General features: G+C 32.1%; 1 protein-coding gene and 2 non-coding genes across 3 annotated transcripts in view; all 3 read left to right on the top strand.

The window, feature by feature from the left end:
- The first annotated feature begins 269 nt into the window (after positions 1-269).
- On the top strand, positions 270-375 carry LOC111629364. Its single transcript, XR_002757324.1, has one exon. It is a non-coding gene; the product is annotated as a U6 spliceosomal RNA (small nuclear RNA).
- A 719-nt stretch (positions 376-1,094) lies between these two features.
- Positions 1,095-1,166, top strand: Trnam-cau. Its single transcript has one exon. It is a non-coding gene; the product is annotated as a tRNA-Met (tRNA).
- A 14,742-nt stretch (positions 1,167-15,908) lies between these two features.
- Positions 15,909-24,630, top strand: part of LOC111628844 — a 49,075-nt gene continuing 40,353 nt past the window's right edge. The window contains exons 1-3 of the mRNA XM_023372692.1: positions 15,909-15,988; positions 16,887-16,918; positions 22,835-22,894. Of these exons, the coding sequence (XP_023228460.1) occupies positions 15,916-15,988; positions 16,887-16,918; positions 22,835-22,894 (165 nt within the window). The 5' untranslated portion in view covers positions 15,909-15,915. The remainder of the gene's footprint in view (positions 15,989-16,886; positions 16,919-22,834; positions 22,895-24,630) is intronic.

Here is a 24,630-nt window from a genome sequence, read left to right as displayed (position 1 = left end):
TAACTGATCTTGGCAGGTTTAACATTCAGGTCGGACGTTGCAGCTATCGCAGGATGTAAAGTGTGCAACCATTGATCATCGGCCAATAACTTATACGCGAGAAATTTCAAGAAATCTCGAAAATCAATCGTTCTAATTTAAAATGGACCACTATAGTTAAATCTGCAGGGTGGCGATTGACTGCTAACTGGCGAAAAACGTAAAGACACTCGTGAAACGCGTGCGTTGAAGTTGTTAGTATATATAGGGCCGACCAGTTAGTACTCAATGTACAACTTCGGTCGTACATATTCTAAAATTGGAACGATACAGAGAAGATTAGCATGGCCCCTGCGCAAGGATGACACGCAAAATCGTGAAGCGTTCCATATTTTTTTTCATCTAACTACATCTAATGTATTCGAATCGTTTCCGCGATGAAATGAACCTCTCATACCAGACGAGCGATATATCTAAAAACACATGTTCTCCATTTTCTGAAAACTTGTCAATGCTTTCTTCTCATCGAAAGGAGTATGTGGTTTTAAAAGTAATTTTCGAAATATTTCTCTGAATAAATTTAAGCCATCTCCAGGAAATACGAAATAAAGTATTGAAACTAGAAAGAAATCGAAATTTTACAAATTGAGTTTTGCAAAATTACAGATATAATTTCGAGAAAAGGTCATATTAAAAGATTCCTTGAGTGCTTTTTTTGAAAATGTAAAAAGTTTTTAACATTTTGTTTAATTAAATAAATGGCGAAAAATCAAAGGATTGAAATCATTTCTATTTTACAGTTATACTTGAATTTTTCATAAATCCCTCTTAGATAAAAACAAACATTCATAGTAAAATAAATGCTTCAGTTAGAGTGATGAGGAAGAAACTAGTTATGGTAGGCCTACATGACGTGTTTTTCATCGATGTTTAAAAGTTTAAATTAGAAACATAGAGTTATGCTAGTTAAAGTTGCTGTTAGATCCAGTCATTTCATTGTGTAAAACTACGGAGTATTCATCATCGGATATTATTTATATTAATGGCAGAGAATTAATTTCACTCCACTATAAGCAGAAAGTATCAAAAACCGACAGTTTAATTTTTTTGACAGAAGCAGATTGGCGCAGTGGGAGCGTGCTGGGCTCATAACCCAGAGGTCGGTGGATCGAAACCACTCTCTGCTAAAGGTTTCATTTTGCTACATCGTTCATCGTTTTGAGCATTTCAATTTCGTACCGCCGTGGAAACTGGATGTTTTTGCTGTTCTTAAGTTTGAAACTAATGTAATAATGTTTTATTGTTATTTTTTCTTGTAAGTTTGTAGTTTCACGGATTTCACTGCAAAAATGCCGTAGTGAGTGGATATTGTTATTTCTTATTAAAACACAGACAATTCTTACCAAGGATAACACGACGTTTTCTGATCGACCGTTTTTATTTCGTTTGTCCGTTATGAAACTTAAATCATTGCAGAGTGTAGTGAACGTGGTATGAAAAAAAAATTGGATTTTGATGGTTAGTGGCAGGCGAACTTGGCCGCAGGGTTGTAGAGAGTAAGTATAAAAAATTTATTCAGATATAAATTTTAATATGGTCTAATTACTTTTCGCTCGGTCATGTCCGTTAGTTATCATAGATTTAAAATACTCGAACCTAATTACAGTATTTCAGAAATCTCACGGAATTTTTTCGATTAGTTCAAAATTAAATGCAGAACAAATAATAAATTAACAGTCAGAATAACTGTGGTAACGTTTAATAATGAAGGCCGTAAAATAACTAAGCTTTCTGCATCACATCTGACAATATAATGAAAGGAAGAGAAAACATGTTTTTATAGCTTTTAAGTCAGCAGTATATGTTTTTATTTAATGATATAAATTAAAGAAAAATATTTCTAATTAAAACAACGCGACTTGTCACGTATCGCATTGTCCGAGGTTCATGTCCAAGCAGAGCGACTTATGTATAAAAAGTAACTTCTGTAATAACGAATAAAAATTTTACAGTAACGAATAAAAATTTTACAAGTTGTACAGTTTGCATTAGCAAACTGTACAACTTGTAAAATTTTTATTCGTTCTGTAACATTATTTAGGAATCATGACATATAAATTTATTTGATAAAATTATTGGAAATGTTTCAATTTATATGGATAGAAATTTACGTTTTCCGAATTTTTGGTAATGTCCGCATTATTTTTTGATTCTCTCATTTCTCATATAGGAAACATTCCTTATTAAATAGGCATTAAAAAGTTTGATACTTTCTTAATATTTCGAGCGATATTAATCCTAAACATTATTTTTTTAGTACAGTAAAACAATAAAATTGTAATTTGACTGACTTCTAATAGCAGTGGCGGTGTGGGTCCCGTCCACCGACAACCTCCCGCTAAAATAATAAAGATTTTAAGAAATAACTTTTACTGGCTATTTAACTTTTAATAAAAGTAAACCGAGTTGTTATAAGCAATTCGGGTTTACAAAGCCTCGCGTTGCTTCGTTTTTTGATTAGAGTAAACCTTTATTGAATACAGTATTTCGAAAGAATGAGAGGCGACACAACGGAAAAAAAAAAAAACAAAAAACAGACGACTAAGTCGACGAAAAAGAAAGTCCAGGGCGCTATATTGGACAAATTATAAAAATGCCTCGTGCAATTTCTAGAGATATTCGTAAATTGGACATAGAGAAGAAGGGAAAACAGTAGAAGAGTTTAAAATTAGTAGACGAATAGTTATTAAAATGTGTAAACAGAGTATTGAAAAAGGAAAATGGTTGACCGTTTAGGCTTTGCCTACGAACAGCAACACTGGACAGTGAACGAATGGCACAACGTCAGATTTTCTGACGAAAAGATATTTTCCAGTGACATTACTGGAGTTGTTTGGGTGTATTGGCCTCGAAGAGAGAGAAAGACAACAGTAAATACGAATGCCCAAGGCAAAGAAGCGGTAGATTCTTAGTAGGTAATTCTTACTTTGGTTAAAGTTCAGATGCGTATACTGTCATGGCGGCACTTCATACTAGTTATTCATACGTGTGTTCAAGAACTACCGTGAATCAATAACTAGTGACGTTTGGCACAAGGCGGCCTGCTGGTGGCTCCCCTCCGGGAGGAGTTAGTCGGGACCGCCGCCATGACAGTATACGCATCTGAAATTTAACCCTTACTTTGAATACATGCTGAATTGATATTCGATGATACATTTACACATCCGTGTCCAGAAATCTTGGTAGGATTTTTGAAGCGGTCTTACTCCTACGCTTCAATCAGGTTTTATTCGGTATGCAATAATCCACACTGTCCACATTAGTAGTTCCACTTATCAAATGGATAATTTTTGCCAAATTATGATTATTTTAATCTTAGTCTATATCAATTAGAGACATACACGAGGGCTTACCACATCGATGTGATATGTGTCTAATTGATATAGACTAAGATTAAAACTACATTAAGGGCTAAAAACAATAGATTATTTAATATTATTATTAAATAATTTAATGTTTATTTCTGTTATATTATTATCATTTTCTATGTCATAAAATGTCTAAAAATTGTGCAGAGAATTTAAAAATGAGTTTTTGATTAAACATTTCGAAAATAAAAGCGTGTTTAAAAATGACCCGATGATAATTCTATACTTTGACTAGGTTACTATTTAGCGGTATCCTTCAGCTTTCAAATAAAACAAGTTTTAACATTGTATCGTTGTTAGAACTCTATTTATTGATGTTTATTGTCTGAAGTCACCTAATGACTCTTGAGGGGAAAGGTAATAAGAACCGGCTGGGGAGATGGAAGACGTATATCAAACGTATTAAATAATTGCTCGTTAAAATGAATATTTCAGATTCTGTTGTTTAGTTTTACACAATAAACACATCTGATCCTCTTGCTAAATTTTAAGTGTAGAAACTATATAAGCAAGATAATAATAATTAAAAAAAACAAATGAAACGAACGAATGTTTATTGTGACATCATCACAATGTCGGGCTGCAATTTTTAATCAGATTTTTAATTTATTTAATTTAAAAGATATGCTCTTCACCTCAAATTAGTACTGTAGTGTCTTGCACCTGTACAAGTCTGAAGTGGGTCAGATGTCAATGTTATTGTTTAATTGTGTTGATCAGAATGCTGTCCTTGACATTTATGAATCAGTTTTGTCAGAACTGTTTACTTTTAATAGAACGGCGTTTATCTTAATAACTTTTTTATAATTTATTTCTGCTTCGTTTCTAAAATTGTTTTTATGATGTTTTAAATCAATTTGTTTGAAAATATACTTCTATAAAGGTTATGATTTAAAGTGTAAAAATTGCAATAAACATGTCTTTGATTCAAGAAATATTTATTGATTATACAGAGTTAAAGTTTGCAAAAGTGTTTTCATATCTCTACTTCTTCGTTATATAAATATATATATATATAGATTATACGATTTCATTACATTTTGCAACTGTCATTGAAAAATCGAAAAAGGAAGGTTGCCTGTAAAACTGATTTTTGCATTATTGCGTTTATTGTTTTTTGAATATTTTGCCTGCGAAAATTACTTCAATATTATTTTTTGAAAAATATTTTGGAAATAAGGTAGGTTGATATAAAAATTGTTTATTCCACATGTACTGTATATGAGCTTCAAAATAAATAAATAAATCTATATCTATATATATATATAAATGGACATGTATGTTCCTATATTTCACTTTTCCGCAAAAACTACACATCGCACGTGAATGGTGTTTGTATGTGGTAGTAGTCCCAAGTCTCCATTCGTGCACCAGGGGTTGCGTCTCGATATTTATAATGATGCGGGAGATATGGGGTTGAAAGTGGTTTAAAGTGGCTTTCTATTTCGAATGTTTTGTTCGAATTTGTTCGAATTAAATTCGAACATAAAATTCGAATATTGGTTCGATTATAGAACGATCGTAAACGTTCCAGAAACGTTGAAAATAGTTCGTTTGACTGGACGTGAACAAGAGACGTTCAGAAATAGAATCGGGACCAGGAAGTGCTAATATAAAGCGGCATGCAAGATTTACAGGCGGTTTTTTGCGCTTTTGCGGGAAATCGAACAAATTTTTATGCTCATGTAAAAATTCTCTGGAAACGTCTGGAAACGGGAGACCTAATTCTTGCATTTTGTGAAAACGGGTAAGATTGGCTATAATTTAATTATCTTAATCTTCTCTATCGTTACTTTTTGCCCACAAATAAAAACCCAGCGAAGCGGGTCCTTGCAGCTAGTAAAATAATAAAATCGTTTTATTATTAATTAATAATTTTTCTTATTGTACTTAAGAAAATATTAAATATTAAAAGATACAGTATTTTTAAAGTTAAAATAAGATTAACGAATACCAAAACCAAAATGATGTAGAGATACGACACGCTTGTTTATCGATGAGGTAATATACGTAACAGAGTAGCGAACGAAAACAACCGAGTCGAATTAATTAAGTCGAAAAAAAGAAAGCGTGCATTATAATCATGAAAATGCGACTATTGTATTAATCTTTAAAATATTGGTATTAAATCTGTCTTATAAAATTACGACAAACTCCTGTAAATCGGGTTATCCGATAAGAATAAAATACAATACCAATATAGCTCTATCGTTGAAAAAATTCGCTTATTTTTACTCACCTTAAGTTTTGCTTAGTAGAAATAGCTAAAAAGTTAGCAAAATCCGTACGGAAATACGGTATTACAGCTGTACCACCTGTATTGACGACCACCTGTCTTAATGACCACTTGTTGAAGGAACCTTGGGTGGTCGCCGTAGACAGGTTTTACTGTATAGATTTAGTGTTTTAATATTTATTTAACTTATACATGTATTTATATACATATTTTGTTAAAATGAAATAAAAATTATTATAAATGTTTTTATACATGTATATGCATATTTCTTTCGTTATTTTATTTGTACTGTATTTAAATTTTTGTTCCATTTTGTTTATATTCGAATTTGTTTAACCTGATGATGGCCAACGGGTTTGGCTGAAAACGTTTGTTACGTTTTTTATTAAATTTCTCAGCAACTTAAGGTGTTGTGTTTTTTTAGTTAAATTTCCTGGCAATAGAAGGCGCTACGTGTAAACCAAGAAATGGAATGAAGATAGAAATCAATTGATTTACAAACACCCAATAGATATTTTGGAATGCGATGTTCTACATTATCTGAGTTCGCTGAATGTGAACCTAACTGGCGAGTTTCGTAGCAATTGGTCGAACGGGTGTAGAGCAAAGAAACATTTAAAGGAACATTCTCATTTACATATATGAATGGTTTGTGTGTGAAAAAAACATACTATATTATTAAAAATTATATGCTCTTGAAACATGAATTGTGAACTACAAATGAAACAATGTAAAAAAAAATAATAATAATAAAATATTGCCCACCTTTGGTGCGAACCCAGGCCTACAAGCTCAGGACGACAGAAGTGACAGAGCGAGCGTTTCAGATCCGACCACCACGGGCCCCAATAGTACAATTGTTATTGCTTCTGTTTATACTAGACTAAATATCTGTCGACAATGGGAGTGTTAACAAAAGAAGTGTTACGCAACAATTAAATGTTAAGAGAAAGCGACCTGTAAGATTTACAGGCACAGATGCAGTTTTTTTTGCGTTTTTCTTTGCGTTTTAATAGGGTACTTCTAGAGAATATACACTATAGGGGGATCATGTGTCATATCTCGACTTAATGTCATACATTATTAGTATTTAATTTCCTTTTTTGAACTGATTATTTCCATTAAAATTATGCATTTTTCCATTCCATAATAGTTAAAATTATAGAAAATTTTATATTGTAATTGAAATGTAGTTATTATAAGTCTTCCTACTAACAGCCTCTTGGCACTAACTTCAACACTTAGCTATTCGTGGGGGCACTGAATCATTGGTGTTCACTACACTCAGGTTTTCTTTTAGACCCTTCCGGGGACTACAGCCTTGCAGCTTAAACTTTTCCAGCAAAAAAAGAAATGAAAATTATTTTGGCATCATCTGTTATGATATTTTATTTAGAAACTTTTTTATATTTTTAATTATTATAAAATGGCAAAAAGCTTGATTTTGAAGGTAGAGACGAATTTTTAAAATATTTAAATGCTAATAACGAATAAAGTCTGTATTAAGTCCGATCCAACTCGAGCTATGACCCTTCTTTTTCCTCACCTCTTGACCTTTAACAATCAAAATTTAATAGCATCAATGCCCCTTAAATACAGGTTTTTATGAAAAACTTCGTTTCTTAATTTTTGCTTCATCCTGAGATATTAAACGAAATAAACGCCAACAGACACACAGAATTTTCTCTCGCTGTTTTAACTTTTCTGTGTTCAGGTGTCTAAAAATGTCCAGGTTTGCAAAACCTCGGAGGGTCAAATTTGACACGATTATTTTATCTCAACAAATCTTTAATAAGCTAGTGTTGAATTCGTCTTTACGTCATACTAAGCTAATCAACGGAGAGTTGAATTTGAGCTTTGAAAGGCACCAATCTAGTCACTGATTGTTGTCTTTTGCCAGCCACGCGTATCGTCCTTTACTCTCTCAATTCTACTAATGATCACTATTTTCGAATGAAAAAAAATCTTATTACGATATCAAGAAATTCAGTTCCATAATTTCAATTAATTTGTAACGTGTATATTAAGTGAAATTATGAAACGTGTATTCACTTAATATGTTATCTATTTTGTATATTTATCTAATTCACATTAAAATTTTACCTACATTTAGGCTGTATTTAAAACTTACATAATAAACTTGCATCAAAGAAATTAAACTTGCTTGAGATATTAGTTAATTCAAATTTATAAAGCGGTTATTTAAGAAAATTTAAAATATATTTTCGAAATAGGAAGAGAAACACGTGATTAATTTTATCACAAATATGATAAAAGTCACGGCACTGACTCTCCGCCAAGTAAATAAGTCACCGACTGGTTATATATACTGGTATCAGAGTTTCCGGTTTTGAGGGTTTATTTCTCCACCCCTTAAACACCTGAAGTAATTCCGAATATCTCGTTCGAAAGAAAATTATTTTCTTAGGTAGTGTGCAAAATTTTAAGATTTTCTATAAAGCGGTTGCCGAAATATAAGCAATTAAAAAGTATAAAAATCGCCAATAAACCTGTATTTTCTTCGTTGGTCGGCGACTGAACGTGTCGCCGAGCGCAGACCGAATTGTACCTCATCGTCTTATGTCCTTACGTAATTATACAAGTACAGTAGAGCGTCGTTTATCCGAAGGTCGGTTATCCGAAACGTCGGTTATCCGAAGGAATTCCAGTCGACAAATTTAAATTTTCGCCAGTGCTGTGGCGCTGTAATCTTTGGCTATGTCTTGGGCTACTCAAATATTTTACGTTTTTGATACTAAATTAACTGCTGAAGTATAATTTTTTATTCTTTTTATATTTTTCAATATATTTATTTTGTTCGTACAAAATAAAAAAAATAATTTTTAACGATACAATAGTCTTCGTTAGGCTTAACATCGACGAAAATTCAACGCGAAGCGACACGCAACGGAGAAAAATTTCGAAATCGGATACGTTAAACTATTTTTTCGTACATAAATCGGTTATCCGAAATATCAGTTATATGAACAACCTCCTTCTCCAATTGATTCGGAAAATCGACGCTCTACTGTAGTTGAGAATCACTGCCTTAACATTTGGTGTCAAACCCGATATAATTCGATATGATCATAGATAAATGCGTTCTCTTTTGTTGAAAGTATTATTTTAATTCGTCTACATTAGAGTATTTCTCATAGATACCATTTAAAGGTGTTGTTAGAAAAATTAGATCCTTGCCACTTTCTCCGAATAATAATTTGAAATATATATTTAAAGAATTAGTTTTAAATTTATCTTTCTGTTTATTTCTCCACTATGGAGAATGCACACGCGACGTTTTTCATCTTACGGCCTTCCACAGACATTGTAGATCAAATTGAACAGTAAAACCTGGTTAACTCGAAGACATTTTCTATTCCCGATNGTATTATTTTAATTCGTCTACATTAGAGTATTTCTCATAGATACCATTTAAAGGTGTTGTTAGAAAAATTAGATCCTTGCCACTTTCTCCGAATAATAATTTGAAATATATATTTAAAGAATTAGTTTTAAATTTATCTTTCTGTTTATTTCTCCACTATTAGAATCCACGTGCAACATTTTTCATCTTACGGCCTTCCACAGACATTGTAGATCAAATTGAACAGTAAAACCTGGTTAACTCGAAGACATTTTCTATTCCCGATCGTCTAGAATAAGGATTTACGTATTAAATCAAACTAGTTAACTAGAATTCGTCGAACTGTTTAACTCGAATAGATAAATTAATTAACGTTTATGTATGGAATAAACTAACCAGAAACTTCCTATAAAGCGCAGAAACCACAAACATATAAAAGTAAACATCGTGTCATGTGACAGGGGGTGGAGGTGGTGGCTTCCCGCAGCGCGTTTGACCTAGAAACTGTCATTGGAATCTGCTTTTGTTTGCTTTATTTGATTGCCAATTGATTTCTCCAACTAGTCGACGTAATAAATAAATGGATTTTTAATAAATTATTTAAAAAAAAACGACTATAGTCCGATTCTATATCAAAAATTTTATTTTTCGCAGCAAAATTTTAAAAGCATAGCAATTGTAAAGAGTAGTTTGTTTATGATAACAATAAATAAATAAAAAAAGATCGATTCTAGGCGCAAAATATTGCAATTAAAAAAATCATTAGTAAACACAGGAGTGAATGGATCAACCATTTGGGAAAGCATTTCTTATTTACCAACAATTAGGTTGAGCAATTTCGAGTTTCTGGACAACACCGAGAGGTTTACATTGACGTAACGATTCTACGTAATGAGACAGAGAAATATCGGGTGGATAGTTTATTATGGGTCGCCGATAAACCCATGCGCAAAAATCTTAATTTCTAACTGAACTTCCGTAACACGAAACTTTTAAGTCCGAATTTTTTCCTGACTTAATCAGGTTCCACTGTATTTATTTTCTATATAAAATACTGTGATTATGTAGTGAATTAATAAATAATAATTCGTAATAGATTATGTATATAAGTTATATAAAATAAATTATACATTAATGTTTTCTACATAAATTAGACATATAATTGTATTAGAATAATTTTATAATTTAAAATTTCATGCCAGGATAGAAATTTTTCTGATTAAATTTTATTTAAACAGATGAGAAAATATTGAAAATAATTTAAATAATGATCTACAAACATTGATATCGGCGTGGGCATAGCTACGCTACTAAATCAACAACTGTTCATACTAAATCGAATTAATTATTGTTTGCATAAATCCTTTATTTAATAAAGCAAAATCAATAAGAAGTATTTGTAAAATTTCTAGAAGGACAAGAAGTGGATTTACATTTTTGTCTATTAAATCCAGTTTTCTTTTTAGATACGCTCCCTAAACATTTGTGTACGAAATTTTTTGCTTTGAAAAAAGGAAGATTGGTTTTAAACCTTAAAAACTAGTAAAAATAATATGATAAACCAATTAATATAATGTTTAAACAAAATATTTCAATTCTGATTAATAAATTTGGAGAGGCGATTGTAACTTACTTATTAGCAAAGTTTAATTGATATTATTCTAGCTAATTTTAATTTTTATTCGACTTTTTCTATTAAAAGAGTACCACGTAGCATATAAAATCTATTGAAATACGACAACGAAACACGTTGGCGATGTACCCAGGTGGGTGTGCCTCCGAATGGATTTTCAAACTGGCTCTTATTTAGATATTTTACACATAAAGTAAATCAAGAAGGCTCTACATATCTAGCTGGTTGGTGAGGCACGAACCCGCGATCAACTAATGTTCAATGTTTTATACACTCGGCTAATGATGTCAGAATGGAAGAATATTTTATATAACTTATATTATATAACGCTAGCACGTTCAAATATATCGTAAAAGTAGCCAAATCTTAAAATTTACTTCAGCGTGTGTGATAAATGCAAATACGAAGAATTGTGTTAAAAAAAGAGAAAGAAATTTTCTTGAAAATAAATTACGAATGATTTTATTTAGAATTAAATTCAAATGGAGATTCTTAAAAAAGGAAATTTATTGAAACGTGTCAGATGAAAAGAAATAGTGTAAAAAGAGAGTTGAATTTTTTCCAGATCGTGTTAAAATAGAAATAAAAACAATATAAATCCTTGTAAAGAACAAGGAAGCAGAAATATAAGAACAAACTCACAAATAATAGATGTTGTTTACAGATTTCTTTTACATATTCTATTATTAATTTTATATATAATACTTATTTACATATACATTGGCGCATTTAGAAATATGACGCCCCTACGCCCAAAATATGCAGGCGATCCCAAACTAATAGTGCGACTTTTGCACTACCTCTCTGTTCATGAAAAATATATTTGTATATTAACGATAGCCTATACAATTGTGATCTGCCACTACTTCAGGTTTTAATTTACACTAATTACTGTTAATTTTTTCTGCATAAAATTACTTGTTCATTATTTTGTTGTTATTTCTAGGACATTGCGCGACTTTGTCGTATCGCGATAGAAGCCAGAAAATAACAAGCAATCCTTGCAGTTGTTAAACAAAGAAGAGGCGATCCTTGTACTTGCCGGCCACGGGAGAGACGATCCTTACACTTGTCGCCATGGAAAGACAACGAGTGTGTTTTGTTCGATTTTGCGCGCCTATTTTACCTAAGGCGCATGTAATGCTGTGTTTATTTTTGATCCCTAGTCCTATATTCCTTTAGGTGAGCTCAGCGCATCAAACAGCATGGATATTGCCAAATTAATACCTGTGCATATTGAAAACAAAGTCATGGACTCCTACTTTTTCATTTAAATGGACACGCATTACATTTTTGGATTCATCACCGTAAATAATGGAAAATGGCAAAGTTTAATGAAAATAAACCGAATACAATTCTGTTAGACACATAGAAGAGACTTCGCTAACGTTCCGCCTCAATTATTATTTTAAATTTTTGCATCCCCATACTTTTGCACCTTAAGCCTGGGCCTAATGAAAAATAGATAATTATTGAATAACGCGACGTTTTTCATCTTACGGCCTTCCACAGACATTGTAGATCAAATTGAACAGTAAAACCTGGTTAACTCGAAGACATTTTCTATTCCCGATCGTCTAGAATAAGGATTTACGTATTAAATCAAACTAGTTAACTAGAATTCGTCGAACTGTTTAACTCGAATAGATAAATTAATTAACGTTTATGTATGGAATAAACTAACCAGAAACTTCCTATAAAGCGCAGAAACCACAAACATATAAAAGTAAACATCGTGTCATGTGACAGGGGGTGGAGGTGGTGGCTTCCCGCAGCGCGTTTGACCTAGAAACTGTCATTGGAATCTGCTTTTGTTTGCTTTATTTGATTGCCAATTGATTTCTCCAACTAGTCGACGTAATAAATAAATGGATTTTTAATAAATTATTTTAAAAAAAACGACTATAGTCCGATTCTATATCAAAAATTTTATTTTTCGCAGCAAAATTTTAAAAGCATAGCAATTGTAAAGAATAGTTTGTTTATGATAAAAATAAATAAATAAATAAAGGTCGATTCTAGGAACAAAATGTTGCAATTAAAAGAATCTTTAGTAAACGCAGGAGTGAATGGATCAACCATTTGGGAAAGCATTTCTTATTTACCAACAATTAGGTTGAGCATTTTCGAGTTTCTGGACAACACCGAGAGGTTTACATTGACATAACGATTCCACGTAATGAGACAGAGAAATAACGTGTGGATAATTTATTATGGATGGCCGATCAACCCATGCGCAAAAATCTTAATTTCTAACTGAACTTCCGTAACACGAAACTTTTAAGTCCGAATTTTTTCCTGACTTAATCAGGTTCCACTGTATTTATTTTCTATATAAAATACTGTGATTATGTAGTGAATTAATAAATAAAAATTTAAATAAATAATAATTCATAATAGATTATGTATATAAGTTATATAAAATAAATTATACATTAATGTTTTCTACATAAATTAGACATATAATTGTATTAGAATAATTTTATAATTTAAAATTTCATGCCAGGATAGAAATTTTTCTGANACGAAAAACCGGATAGATTTGAACCGCTACGATAAAACGATAAGGTTCGAAATAGTTAAGCTAATTTTTTAATATAATAATAGTATATTAAGTGCATTAAACATGCCTCATAAGAATTTATAATACTGCTAAAACGCCCACTAGGGGGCGACCCGGGCTACTAGTATAGTAGATTCTATGGTAGAATGCTAAATCAGAATATCTAAACAACTGACAATTAAAAAGTAAATAGTTGACGATACTATTTCTGTATTATGCATTTGCACTTTGAATATTTTTATATTTTTACATAAATTTATTACAAGAATTTTATAGAATGTAAGTGTTTCTGTTTTTGAAAACTATATAGGCCAGCGATTCCCAAAATGTGCGCCGCGGCTTCCTCACATATTTCACGGCGCCGAATATGTGAGGAATATTGTAAAATTTTATAAAATGGTCATAATTTTACTTCCACTTTTAATTCAATGTGATAAGATGCGGCATTTAACAAAATGCATTGGTATCTGTACTGATAGTGTTCTTTAATGTAAAAAAACGTTGGCTATTTCGCAAATTGTACTTGTTAGAATTTGACGTAGGGCGCCTTGGGAAAATCTGGATTTAGCAAGGGCGCCGAGAATCAACAAAGTTTGGGAACCACTGATATAGGCTTATAACTGAATAAATTGTATTTCTAGCGATGAATATCTTATGTTGTTTTTATAAGAATAGATCATGATAAATGCTATCATTAAAATATTTCTTTGGGTCGAATTGTAACGGTAACGAACCTGGTTAAGTCATTTTCTTTCCCGATCGTCTAACATTGGAATTGGATTTACGTGTTAAATCAAATTGGTTAACTTGAATTCGTTCAACTCGAATGGGGTTTTGATACATTTTCATAAACTTTCCAAAATTTTATTTTGAATAAGTAAATAAATTAACGTGTGTGCATGGAATAAACTAAGCAGAAACTTCCTATAAAGCGCGGAAACCACAATCGACTAAAAGTAAACATCGTGTCATGTGAGGTGGTGGCTTCCGGCAGCGTGCTTGACCTAAATACTGTAACTGCCATTGGAACCTGCTATTTTTTTTTTATTTGATTGTCGATGGATTTCTTCAACTAGCTGATGTAATAAATATATGGATTTTTGATATGATAATTTTAAAAAATGCTTATTGTTCGGCAATGTTTAAAAACATAACAATCGTAAAGAGTAGTATGTTTGCGATAAAAAGAAAAGAAAAAAACAGATCAATTCTAGGTGCGAAATATCGCAATGAAAAAAATCTATAGTAAACACTTAGGAGTAAACGGATTATCCATTCGGGAAAGCATTTCTTGACCCATTAGGTTAAGCTTTTTCGAGTTTCTGGACAACACCGAGACGTTTACGTTAACTTTTAAACCCCAAGTCCGAATGTTTTTTTCCCTGACCAATTCGGGTTAATCAGGTTCCACTTGTATTAAAAAAGGAATTATAACATATACTTACAGAAGTCATTAATTAATTAATGAACGTGCAGAAGTGACATTAATGCGATTGCATTTCGTAACATTAATTGTAATTTAATAAGTAAAGTTTAATAAAAGCATGTTTGAAAATTTCGTTAACAATACATTGGAAAGAAAATCGCATTTACATTTGTCTTTAAAACATAAAAAAGTTTTTAATTTATATATTCGAATCTGTGTTGTTTTAAAACGAAAGAAATGCATAGACAAGAAGTGAAAAACGTTTTGTATTGAGAAGGTCATGTTTAATTTCAAGGGATCATGTAAGATTTCGTGATGTATATTAGTGTAAGTCAGTATATGTATACCAAAAAATAAAAAAATATATATATAGAGATTATATCAATATTTAAGTAACTGTTGTTATTGAAAATAACTGAATATACACTGTTCCTTCGAAAACATACCGTATAAAATATAAAACATCAGTAGATGTCAAAACAGCAAAAGTTTGAGAAAGCTGAAACTGCCTTACGATTGGATTAATAAAGGCAAGATTGTAGCATTCATACAGGGCTGCATAATTCCCTTTTAATTCTTTGTCATTATTAAACATTCGTAAAAACAAAATTAATCTCGTACCACTTTATACTGTCACTTCCGGTTGCACTAGAAAACAAAAACTACAAGATCTCGGCTATCGTCTACACATTAAAAATTGTAAGAACACTTCTATAGATGTGTCAAGAAGCAGAAATGTTATTTTTCAGTTATTAATGAGTTTGGAACAAACAACCTCCAACATCTTACTGTTTAAAGCTTTTCGTGACAAAAAAAAATTCATTAAAAGTTTTTTCGATTGCTGATTTAGAGTATAACGCCTCAAACAATATTCTATCATATAAAGATCAATGAAGTAATATCCTCTTTATTAATTTTAAAATTAGAAAAATTTCTTACTACTTATTTTATTAATAAATATACAATTGTAATACACTAAAGTTTTTTTTTTCTTTTTTGTTTTAGCTTCCTCAGTAATGTTACTATTAGGGAATGATTCTTCTTAACTTTCGAATAATTATTTTGACAAAACTTCATATCAGTATTAAAATTAAATGAATGTCCTTAAAATAACTGGAAGGAATGACGTCAGTAATATAAATATGACTTTGTTGTATCAGCTGAATTGTGCTAGATGTGATTTTATTGGACATCTATTGGTGTATTGCATGTTCCAGTAAACAATAGATTTTATATAAATAGAACACTCGGCTGGATAGTTACTTGCTTCAGTAGTTTCTTTATTAATGATCGTCATGAAGAAGACATTTGCCATATGCTTTCTCTTTGCTTTTCTCGCTTCATGTTTTTATTGCGCTGGTAAGTTGTAAACTTTATTCGTTATGAAATTCTATATGCTCAAAAAAGTTTACAGAGTAAAGAGGGAATTCACGAAGGCTATGGTTATGGTCTTTTCAAAGATCAATTTTTGAAATGCTAACCAGTGTTGTGTGGAACACCACTGGGAATTTGAAAACTATTATCAGCAGTATTGCGTGGACCGGAGCATTGTTACGATGCCGTTCTGTTTAAGCTGTCGGTCTTTTCTTCCTCACTGCTTCACGAAAATGTTTCATAAACTCCGGATGGTATTTTTTATTTAACGTCTTCCTTTATAAAAGAAATTCTCTTTGAATGACACCATCAGAATCGAACAAAACAGTGAACAAGACTTTCACATTCGATCAAACTTGTCACGTCTTTTTGGGTTGCGGTGAAAATTTTCCCCCTTTGTGTGATGTCTGACGTTTTATTTCCACGTCATACTTATAGTCCTTTGTCTCATCCCCAGTTATGATGTTTTTCATGAAATTTTTATCAGACCTAACCTGTTTACACAAATAAACGTAACGCAACAACAAACGAAGATAGAATTGTTTTCGGCACATAGTACAAAACACTTGCCGGTTGAGAACTGAGCATGCTGAATTCAGATTCAATTATTGGTTGGTGTGTAATTTAAAAAGTTGGCGAACTTTCCGGACAGACCTAGTATCTCGAGTTTGGTCTAACTCGTTAGCATTTACAAGTTTTTTTAATAAAAAAAAATCATCCCTACTGTCAAAATTAAAGTTTTTGTCATTTTATAATAATTAATAATATAAAAAGTTTTTAAACTGAAATATTATAATAGATGGCGCTACAACAATTTTAAATTATTTTCCAGGAATGTTATGCAACTTGTTGCTGAATTTTAAAAAATACTTTTTATTTTTAGGCACTATAGATATGAATGAATTGATGGCTGACGTAAGTGAATAAACCTTTTATAACTTTAAAAATTACATAAATGTAGTAAATATCTAATAATCCTTTTTTGTGAAGATGGTTATCATTATTAATTAAGTTAACGAATTATCGGACGTTTTCGATCATTTCAATGCAAAATTCAATGTTTATATAATTATGTGTTATATGATTTATCTTGATCGTAGTAAAATTATTTCCGTAAAATGAAATGACTTCGACCATTTTTTTCAAAAAAAAAGAATTAAAACTAATACACAGAATTACAATATGTTAAATAATAATAATAGCAACTGAACAGTATCATACACTCGTGATATAAATGTTTAAATTTTAAATCATGCAATTCATTTTCTTAAAAATTTTGTGGTGCCCACATTCAGCTTTATGATGGGGTGAATATGTTATGACTTTGGAAAGTGCATTTTATGCTACATTTAACCTTCTATGATTTGAATATGACCATAAAAAATATATTTTTGACGCTTACTATTTATTCACATTACTCTTTTTATAATAAGTTTTATAATCCCCACAATAATTGATTTCTAACAGATTGATCCCAACAATATCTAATATATTGATACTATATCACTAAATATTTTAAGTACAGTATGTACTGTATATTTTTGATAATGTTTCCTTAGTTAGATCTCATCTCTGGACGTTCATTTTATACTCTGATTACACTTCAAGAAACTTAGAAAATCAAGAAAATCAAAAACAAGAAACTTCAAGAAAATCATTAAAAACGGCATAAAACAATTTAATTGAAAAATAAATAAATAATAAAGTATAATTTTAAAATTTCGCTGAATGATAAATATTTTTTTAATAAAAAGACACAGTCGTTTCCTAAAAATTTCTTGGTCGGTCACCATTTATTTACTTAAAATGGAGAAGGATGAAATTTGAAGACGTCAAAAAATCACCAATTTCAATTTTTTACAAATTGTTATATATTTTTAAATTGAATTGTTTCTGTATTTTGAGGAATTGTTTCATGTGCAGCCATGTAGCCTACAAGGAAAAGTCGGGTCGCCCAAAGTTAATTCTGGAACATTTTAAGGAAATAAATGGTGATCGACCAAGAAATTTTTTTGGAAACGACTGTGTCTTTTTATTAAAAAAATAATAAAATAAACCTCACAGCGGGGCCACGAACGAAAATAGCGTTGCCCCTACCTTCGGGCACCTCTCAATCCCTTCAGGCTACAGTAATATTTGTATCCACTGTCTTTTTTCTGTATAGTCCTATACATGTTTCAGTTTTTTTTTTTACTTTGTATTGAAAATAATATCCATAGTGTAATCAAAATTAATTAGTATACAGTAGAACCTCGATTACCCGACCCCCGATCAACCGACCCCTCGGTTAACCGACCGTCCTAGTCGGCAAATTTAAAATGTCCGCTAGTGATGTGGCGCTACAATATTTGGCTATCTCTTGGCTACTTTAATATTATTTTTACGTGTTTTAGCTGGCAACACTCATTCGACCATGAAAGGGAGCCAGTATTTAAACGAAGCTTAATTTTCTAATTTTTAACGATACAATAGCGACGATTGTTATTTAAAAAAATTTTTGTTAGGCTTAACATCGATGAAAATTCAACGCAAAGTAGGTTAATAGCAATATACTAATATACTAATATACTAATTACATGGGATATAATAATATACTACACTAATAATGGATTTTTTCATACTTTTCGGTTATCCGACTTTTCAATTATCCGACCAACCCCAGTCCCTAATTAGGGCAAATAATCGAGGTTCTACTGTAATATTATTATGCATTATATGATGACTTATGATAGCAAAATATAATTTAAAAATATACATGCAGTCCCAAATTAAACTTGACATTACGCAGCTGGCTACAGCAAAAACTATTCATCGGAAAGTAATGAAAGTTTGTGAATGCCTTAATGAGATTATGGGAATTTTTTAGAGCAAAAAAGTTAGTTCCAAAAATCACTATTTAAGGACTTATTATTGCTTTATGCAGAACGTAACAATAAGTTACACAAGTTATGTCTAATGTGAACAAAACATATTTAAAATATGATGGCCACCATTGTCTGCTACCGTATGAAATCGTAAAGCAGCGTGTAGCTTCGAATGTTATGCACATAGCGTTCTATGCTGTCTTTAAGGTCTCACAAAGATGTTACGTAATTACTGTAAATCAGATGTTTTAGATCTTTCGGAGCTAAAAATCGCATGGATTCAAATCTGGGGATCTTGCAGGAGAATATGCTATTATTTCAGCTTGAAAAACGCCCTCTGCAACTAACATTTTTGCTCTAGAAAAAATTCCCATCGTCTCATTAAGGCATTCACAAACTTTCATTACTTTCTGATGAATAGTTTTTCTGTAGCCAGCTGTGTAATGTCAAGTTTAATTTGGGACTGCATGTATATTTTTAAATTATATTTTGCTATCATAAGTCATCATATAATACATAATAATATTGTACTAATTAATTTTGACAACACTATGGGTATTATTTTCAATATAAAGTAAAAAAAAAAAAAACTGAAACATATATAGGACTACAGAGAAAAAAGACAGTGGATACAAATATTACTCTAAACTAAAGGGATTCAGAGGTCCCGAAAGTAGGGGCAATGCTATTTTCCTTCCTGGCACCGCTTTGAGGTTTATTTTATTATTTATTTATTTTTCAATTAACTTATAAAGTAAAAGTATTTATAATAACAGTTATTACACTGAAGTAACAAATCCAGCGAAATGGCCTTTCCAGTTCTCATTTAACACATATGCAAGTAGGTAACTATTTGGAAAACTCGATTGTGTTTTAGTGTGGTTAGAGTTTTCGCTTAGTTTTTAAATTCCTGTTTATTATTTACTTTTATGATATAGAGGAAGATAACGTAATTAGAAATAAACCTGCTTAAACACCATGAATTTAGTAAATGTATTTATTACATGATCTAAATTACTGATGAGGACATGAATTAAATCGAAAATAAAGTTATTTTTTACATATATCTATTTAAAACTACGTTATATTGCAACATTATGTATGCAGGTTTTTTGCATAATATTCTGTTTTTGTATGTACCACATCTGTTTAAGAAAGGACTTAATAACTGCAGGCTATTCGTATAACAGATAGACACTTCCTATTAAATCGCCTCTAGAGGACGTTTATGCTTCTTCGGTTTATCGAACGAGTGATAATGTAGTTCAGGAAAGTACTAACTTCGAGTTCACAAACTTTATTTTATGATTTTATATTTTTGCCAAGGTTTTTTGCCTCAACGTGTCGGAGAAGCACCTCTCCTTTCTAAGATCCGTGGCGGAATGAGTTTTATAATATAATGGCAACAGCGGAAGAACAATCAATTGCTGTAAAGCGTTGCTAAGAGGGGAAACTTGGGAAAATATTTTTGAACCCAATAAACATTTGCTTACTCCCCAAAATACGTATTTATATATTTTATAATCTAAACTACAAGCGTGCAAAACGTTCGAATACAGTAAGTTTTGTCAAAAAATCATTAAAAAATATTTTAAAAAAGTATAAATCAGGGGCCTACGAATAACAAACTTGGAACTTTACTTGGAAATTTACAACGATACTTGAAACTTTAAAATTCATCATCACAGTTTTTTTCTGTACTTACATATTGCTTAACATTCTTTCTATCAAATAATCAGAAAATATAATACAGTATACTTACCGTCACAATAGTTTCAGTTCTTTCCAGAGATAGAGTAAATGGCCTAGGTGAAAAGATGTGTAATCCTTGCTACCAAATTTCTGAATGATCTCTAATGGGACGTACTGTATAAAAACAAATAGGGCCTAAGTACAGTATCACCTGAAAATAAGGTCTTATGACGTCCGAAAACTGATTACTAATCACTACTTGCCTTTTCCATTCGAGATGAGGACGTACTGTACAGTACGCTGTTGATTCTCCTATACTTGAGGCGTAGCGTTCGCGAAACCTCTTCTATATGGCTTAGAGAATTGTGTTCGTTCTCAAAAACTGTTTGATTGATTTTGAGCAAATTTTGGCCATTTTCCATTAATTGCAATGAGGAATCCAAAAATGTAATAAAAATAGGGGTCCATGACTTCGTTTACGAGATTTAAAGTCATTTCACGAGCGTGCGCGACAAAGCGATATCGCACGAATTACGCGAACTGGCCGTTATAACAAATTCACGTAGCGTAAGTCGCGTAACAATATAAAAACATAACATTTATTAGCAGATAAATCACTGACACCAATTTTACATAACTTTGTTGTGATAAAAGATAGTAAAAAATTATGGAGAGTAGCTTTTTCCGTCTGAACGCCGAGACAGCTAATGGGTTTTTATTTTGCCCCTTCTCATCTTCCTACGCGATTGCTCCGGCCCTTTTACCTGTTTACAGAAAGTAGAACGCGACCGCTACATCTTAACAGGAAGTACTTCGCGACTGCTACGGCTTTACAGGAAGTAGTTCGTGACTGCTACAGCTTTACAGGAAGTAGTTCGAGACCGCAACAGTAGTCCCTCGCCATCGATAGCGAGATGTTACTGACCTTACAAGTATTTGGGGTTGAATCTCACCTGACGAACTGAGCGTCTGACTGTATCCTGTTGCTGTGACGAAACTGCTGCTCTCTCTGCTGGAGTTGCTGCTGTTGTTGTCTCTGATGTTGCTGTTGTGGATGGGAGGGCTCTGCGTCGTCCGCACATATTATGTACGCCGGTTTATGCCTATCAATATTGACATTGATATGCCGATTCCCATCACTTCTTTAAAGTTTTGGTTCCTCGTTTCAGTAACCCGATACGGTCCTATGTAGGGCGGTTGTACGCCTTTTCGGACCGCGTCAGTTTGCAGAAAGACGTGGGAACAGGAGGAAAGATTGTGCACGAACACTTTCGCGTTCTTGGGACGACGCGCTACAGGCCTGATTTTTTTTCATTTCCTCTCTCAGCCTGCCAACGAAGGTAGCCGGGTCGGGTTGGTTCTTCACATGCACATGGCTGGTCCTGCGGCCACTGCAAGGATCGTGTCTCCCGTGTCCAGCAGGTACTGTACAGTGCAAGAATAGCCTCTTTTGTAGCGGCAAATGTAAAGTTCACCTGTCCGTGTTTGTCAGGTATAAGGATCGTCTCTTCCATGCTTAACAGGTGCAGGGATCGCTTCTTTCTTTTTTGCTCCTCCTCAATTTTATCGCGATACGATAAAGTCGCGCGATGTCCTAGTTTATAATATCTTTGTAATATTTAATAGCTTTTCATATGTGTGTCAAATTAAACCAGTTCATTTTGATTTTAAAAGAAATCTTTTATTGTCCGTTTATTATAGAACTGTTCAATGAAACGTTTCACCAAATTTCAGCAAATATTATCGTATAGATACCGTGCCGTAATATATCATAAAATTAAAGATAAACGTTTGTAAATCTTCCTTAGAATAGCGTTCCTGTATGCATACTGTTGCTTTAATAGGACCGCCGACACAGCGTTTGTTAAAATAGCTGACTCTTTCATTCGGTGTTCTGTTGAGCAATCCTGCTAATGTAAAACATACAGGAGAAAATCGGAAAAATGAAGGAGCGCTTTCTCAAGTGAACTGCTTCCTTATCCCAATGCACTGTTAAGTGGACTTGACTAAAGTATAATTTCTTCAGTTTTCCAATATATAAATATCAAATTCTTAACCTAAGAAGCGATTGAACTTTTATTCGAATTTTAAAATTTTGTTACGAGAAAATTACAGTAAATTACAGAGAAAATATTACCAAATCGAAGAAATCCTTAATGGTGTCACAAAAACAGATTAAGAATGTTTAGAAAAGAATATTTAAATTTAATTTATGTTTAAATTTGAAGAACTTAATTTATAAAAAATATTAAATTTATGTAAATAAATTTTTTAGGGCCAAGTAGCTATTAAAAAATGCTGTGGAGCAGAAGTAAATGAAGAAGACTTTAAAAAAGTAAATATATTTAAATTAATTTAATACTGTCATCATCATCATTATCATCATCATCATTATCATCATCATCATCACCTTTCTTTCCTGCTGGCACCCAGAGGATGTACAGGTCAACATAGTAAAAAATCAAACTTTTTTACTACAATCCACCATTTTTCTCCAAACTCTCCTATCGATAGTCAAGTTTTTACCTTGGACTAAACTTAAATTCCTTTCCTCTAAATCCTGCTTAACACTATCAATTCACCTTCGTATAGGACAGTGGTTCTTAACCAGTGCAAGACTATCTTGAGTGTTTCACGAAAGAAAAGATTTTAAAGTTTTTATTTATTTTTTTTCGTAGACAATTCCATGTTTCTATTTTATTCAATATATTAAAGTTTATTAGTTTATTGCTTCATTGCTTCCTGAAAATAGTAAATACGGAATTGCTTATCAAATTTTGAATATATTAATGCTAATGCTCCGTGTAATAAAAAGTATATGAAAGCTGTTCCGCGAACTCAGAAAAGTTGAGAACTACTGGTCTAGGACGTCCTTTGCTTTTTCCTCTGATTTTAGCTACAAATATCTGTTTGGTTACTTGCTTTTTCCCATTCTTTTTAAATGACCAAACCACCTCAGATTAGCCTCACATACTCTCGACTGAATATTAGTTACCTTAAAGTTTTTTCTTATGTCTTCATTTTTATTTGATTTTTGCCACTGCATCCAACTATTAACATCACTAATTTTTCTGAATACTCTCATTTTTGCTGTTTCTAATTTTTGGTAAATTCCATTATTTCTCACTGAACTCTCAGATACGTATGTCAATATAGGTTTAAAAACTGTGTTGTACATCAGTGGTTTCCAAAGTGTACTCCAGATTATTATTACTATAATGTTGGATTTAGTGGGTTATACTCGGTTGACACCGGTGGCTGGCTGTATACTATGCCGGACCAGAGTCAAGGCATAGCAACCAAACCAAAACTAAAATGAAATAAGTGTGTCTGTATTCAGGAATTTCCTAACAATATGGCATGCATTCAATATAGTGGCCTTCTGTAGTGTGATGTATGTATTTCTACTCGATTGTAATGTTCCCAGGCTTTTGTGTAGTGTGTGTGGTATCACACCTGTACAGGAGAGAACGAACGACAGATACAATAAGCACTCTTTCCATCCTCCACAGATGCCTTATTTCCTGCGCGAGTTCTGTGTACTTGCTAATTTTTTCAGTACACGTGTTTTGTACATTGTGAGTGTTTAAAATGGATATGTCTATAATGTATGTGATTTTATTGTGTTTGTCAATGAGTGTGATGTCTGGTCTGTTGTGGTAAATTGTTTTATCTGTGATTACGGCTCTGTCGTAGTACATTTTGTGAGTGTTGTTTTCCAATACTCTTTATGGTATATACTTGTAGTATGGTTCGTGAATGTCTAAAAATTTGTGTTTATTTGCAAGCTGTTGGTGTATTATATTTGCTACTTGATTGTGTCTATGTAAGTAATCTGTCTGTGCCAAAAGCTTGCAACCAGAAGTGATGTGTTGTATAGTTACTGGCATGATGTGACATTTTCTGCATGTGTCATTTGTGAGTGTTGTATCATTGAGTACGTGGTTTCTGTAATTTTTAATATTTATGACCTGATCCTGTATGGCAATCATGAATCCTTCCGTCTCCCCAAAGAGGCATCCCCGATCTAACCAGCTGTTTGACGCAGTTTTGTCAACAAAATCCTGGGCC

Source organism: Centruroides sculpturatus, unplaced genomic scaffold (genome assembly GCF_000671375.1).
Source record: "Centruroides sculpturatus isolate CEXI.00-Female unplaced genomic scaffold, Cexi_2.0 scaffold51, whole genome shotgun sequence".
Taxonomy (NCBI): Eukaryota; Metazoa; Arthropoda; class Arachnida; order Scorpiones; family Buthidae; genus Centruroides; species Centruroides sculpturatus.
Note: the sequence above shows the minus strand (reverse complement) of the source record. Positions and strands in the feature narration are given on the sequence as shown.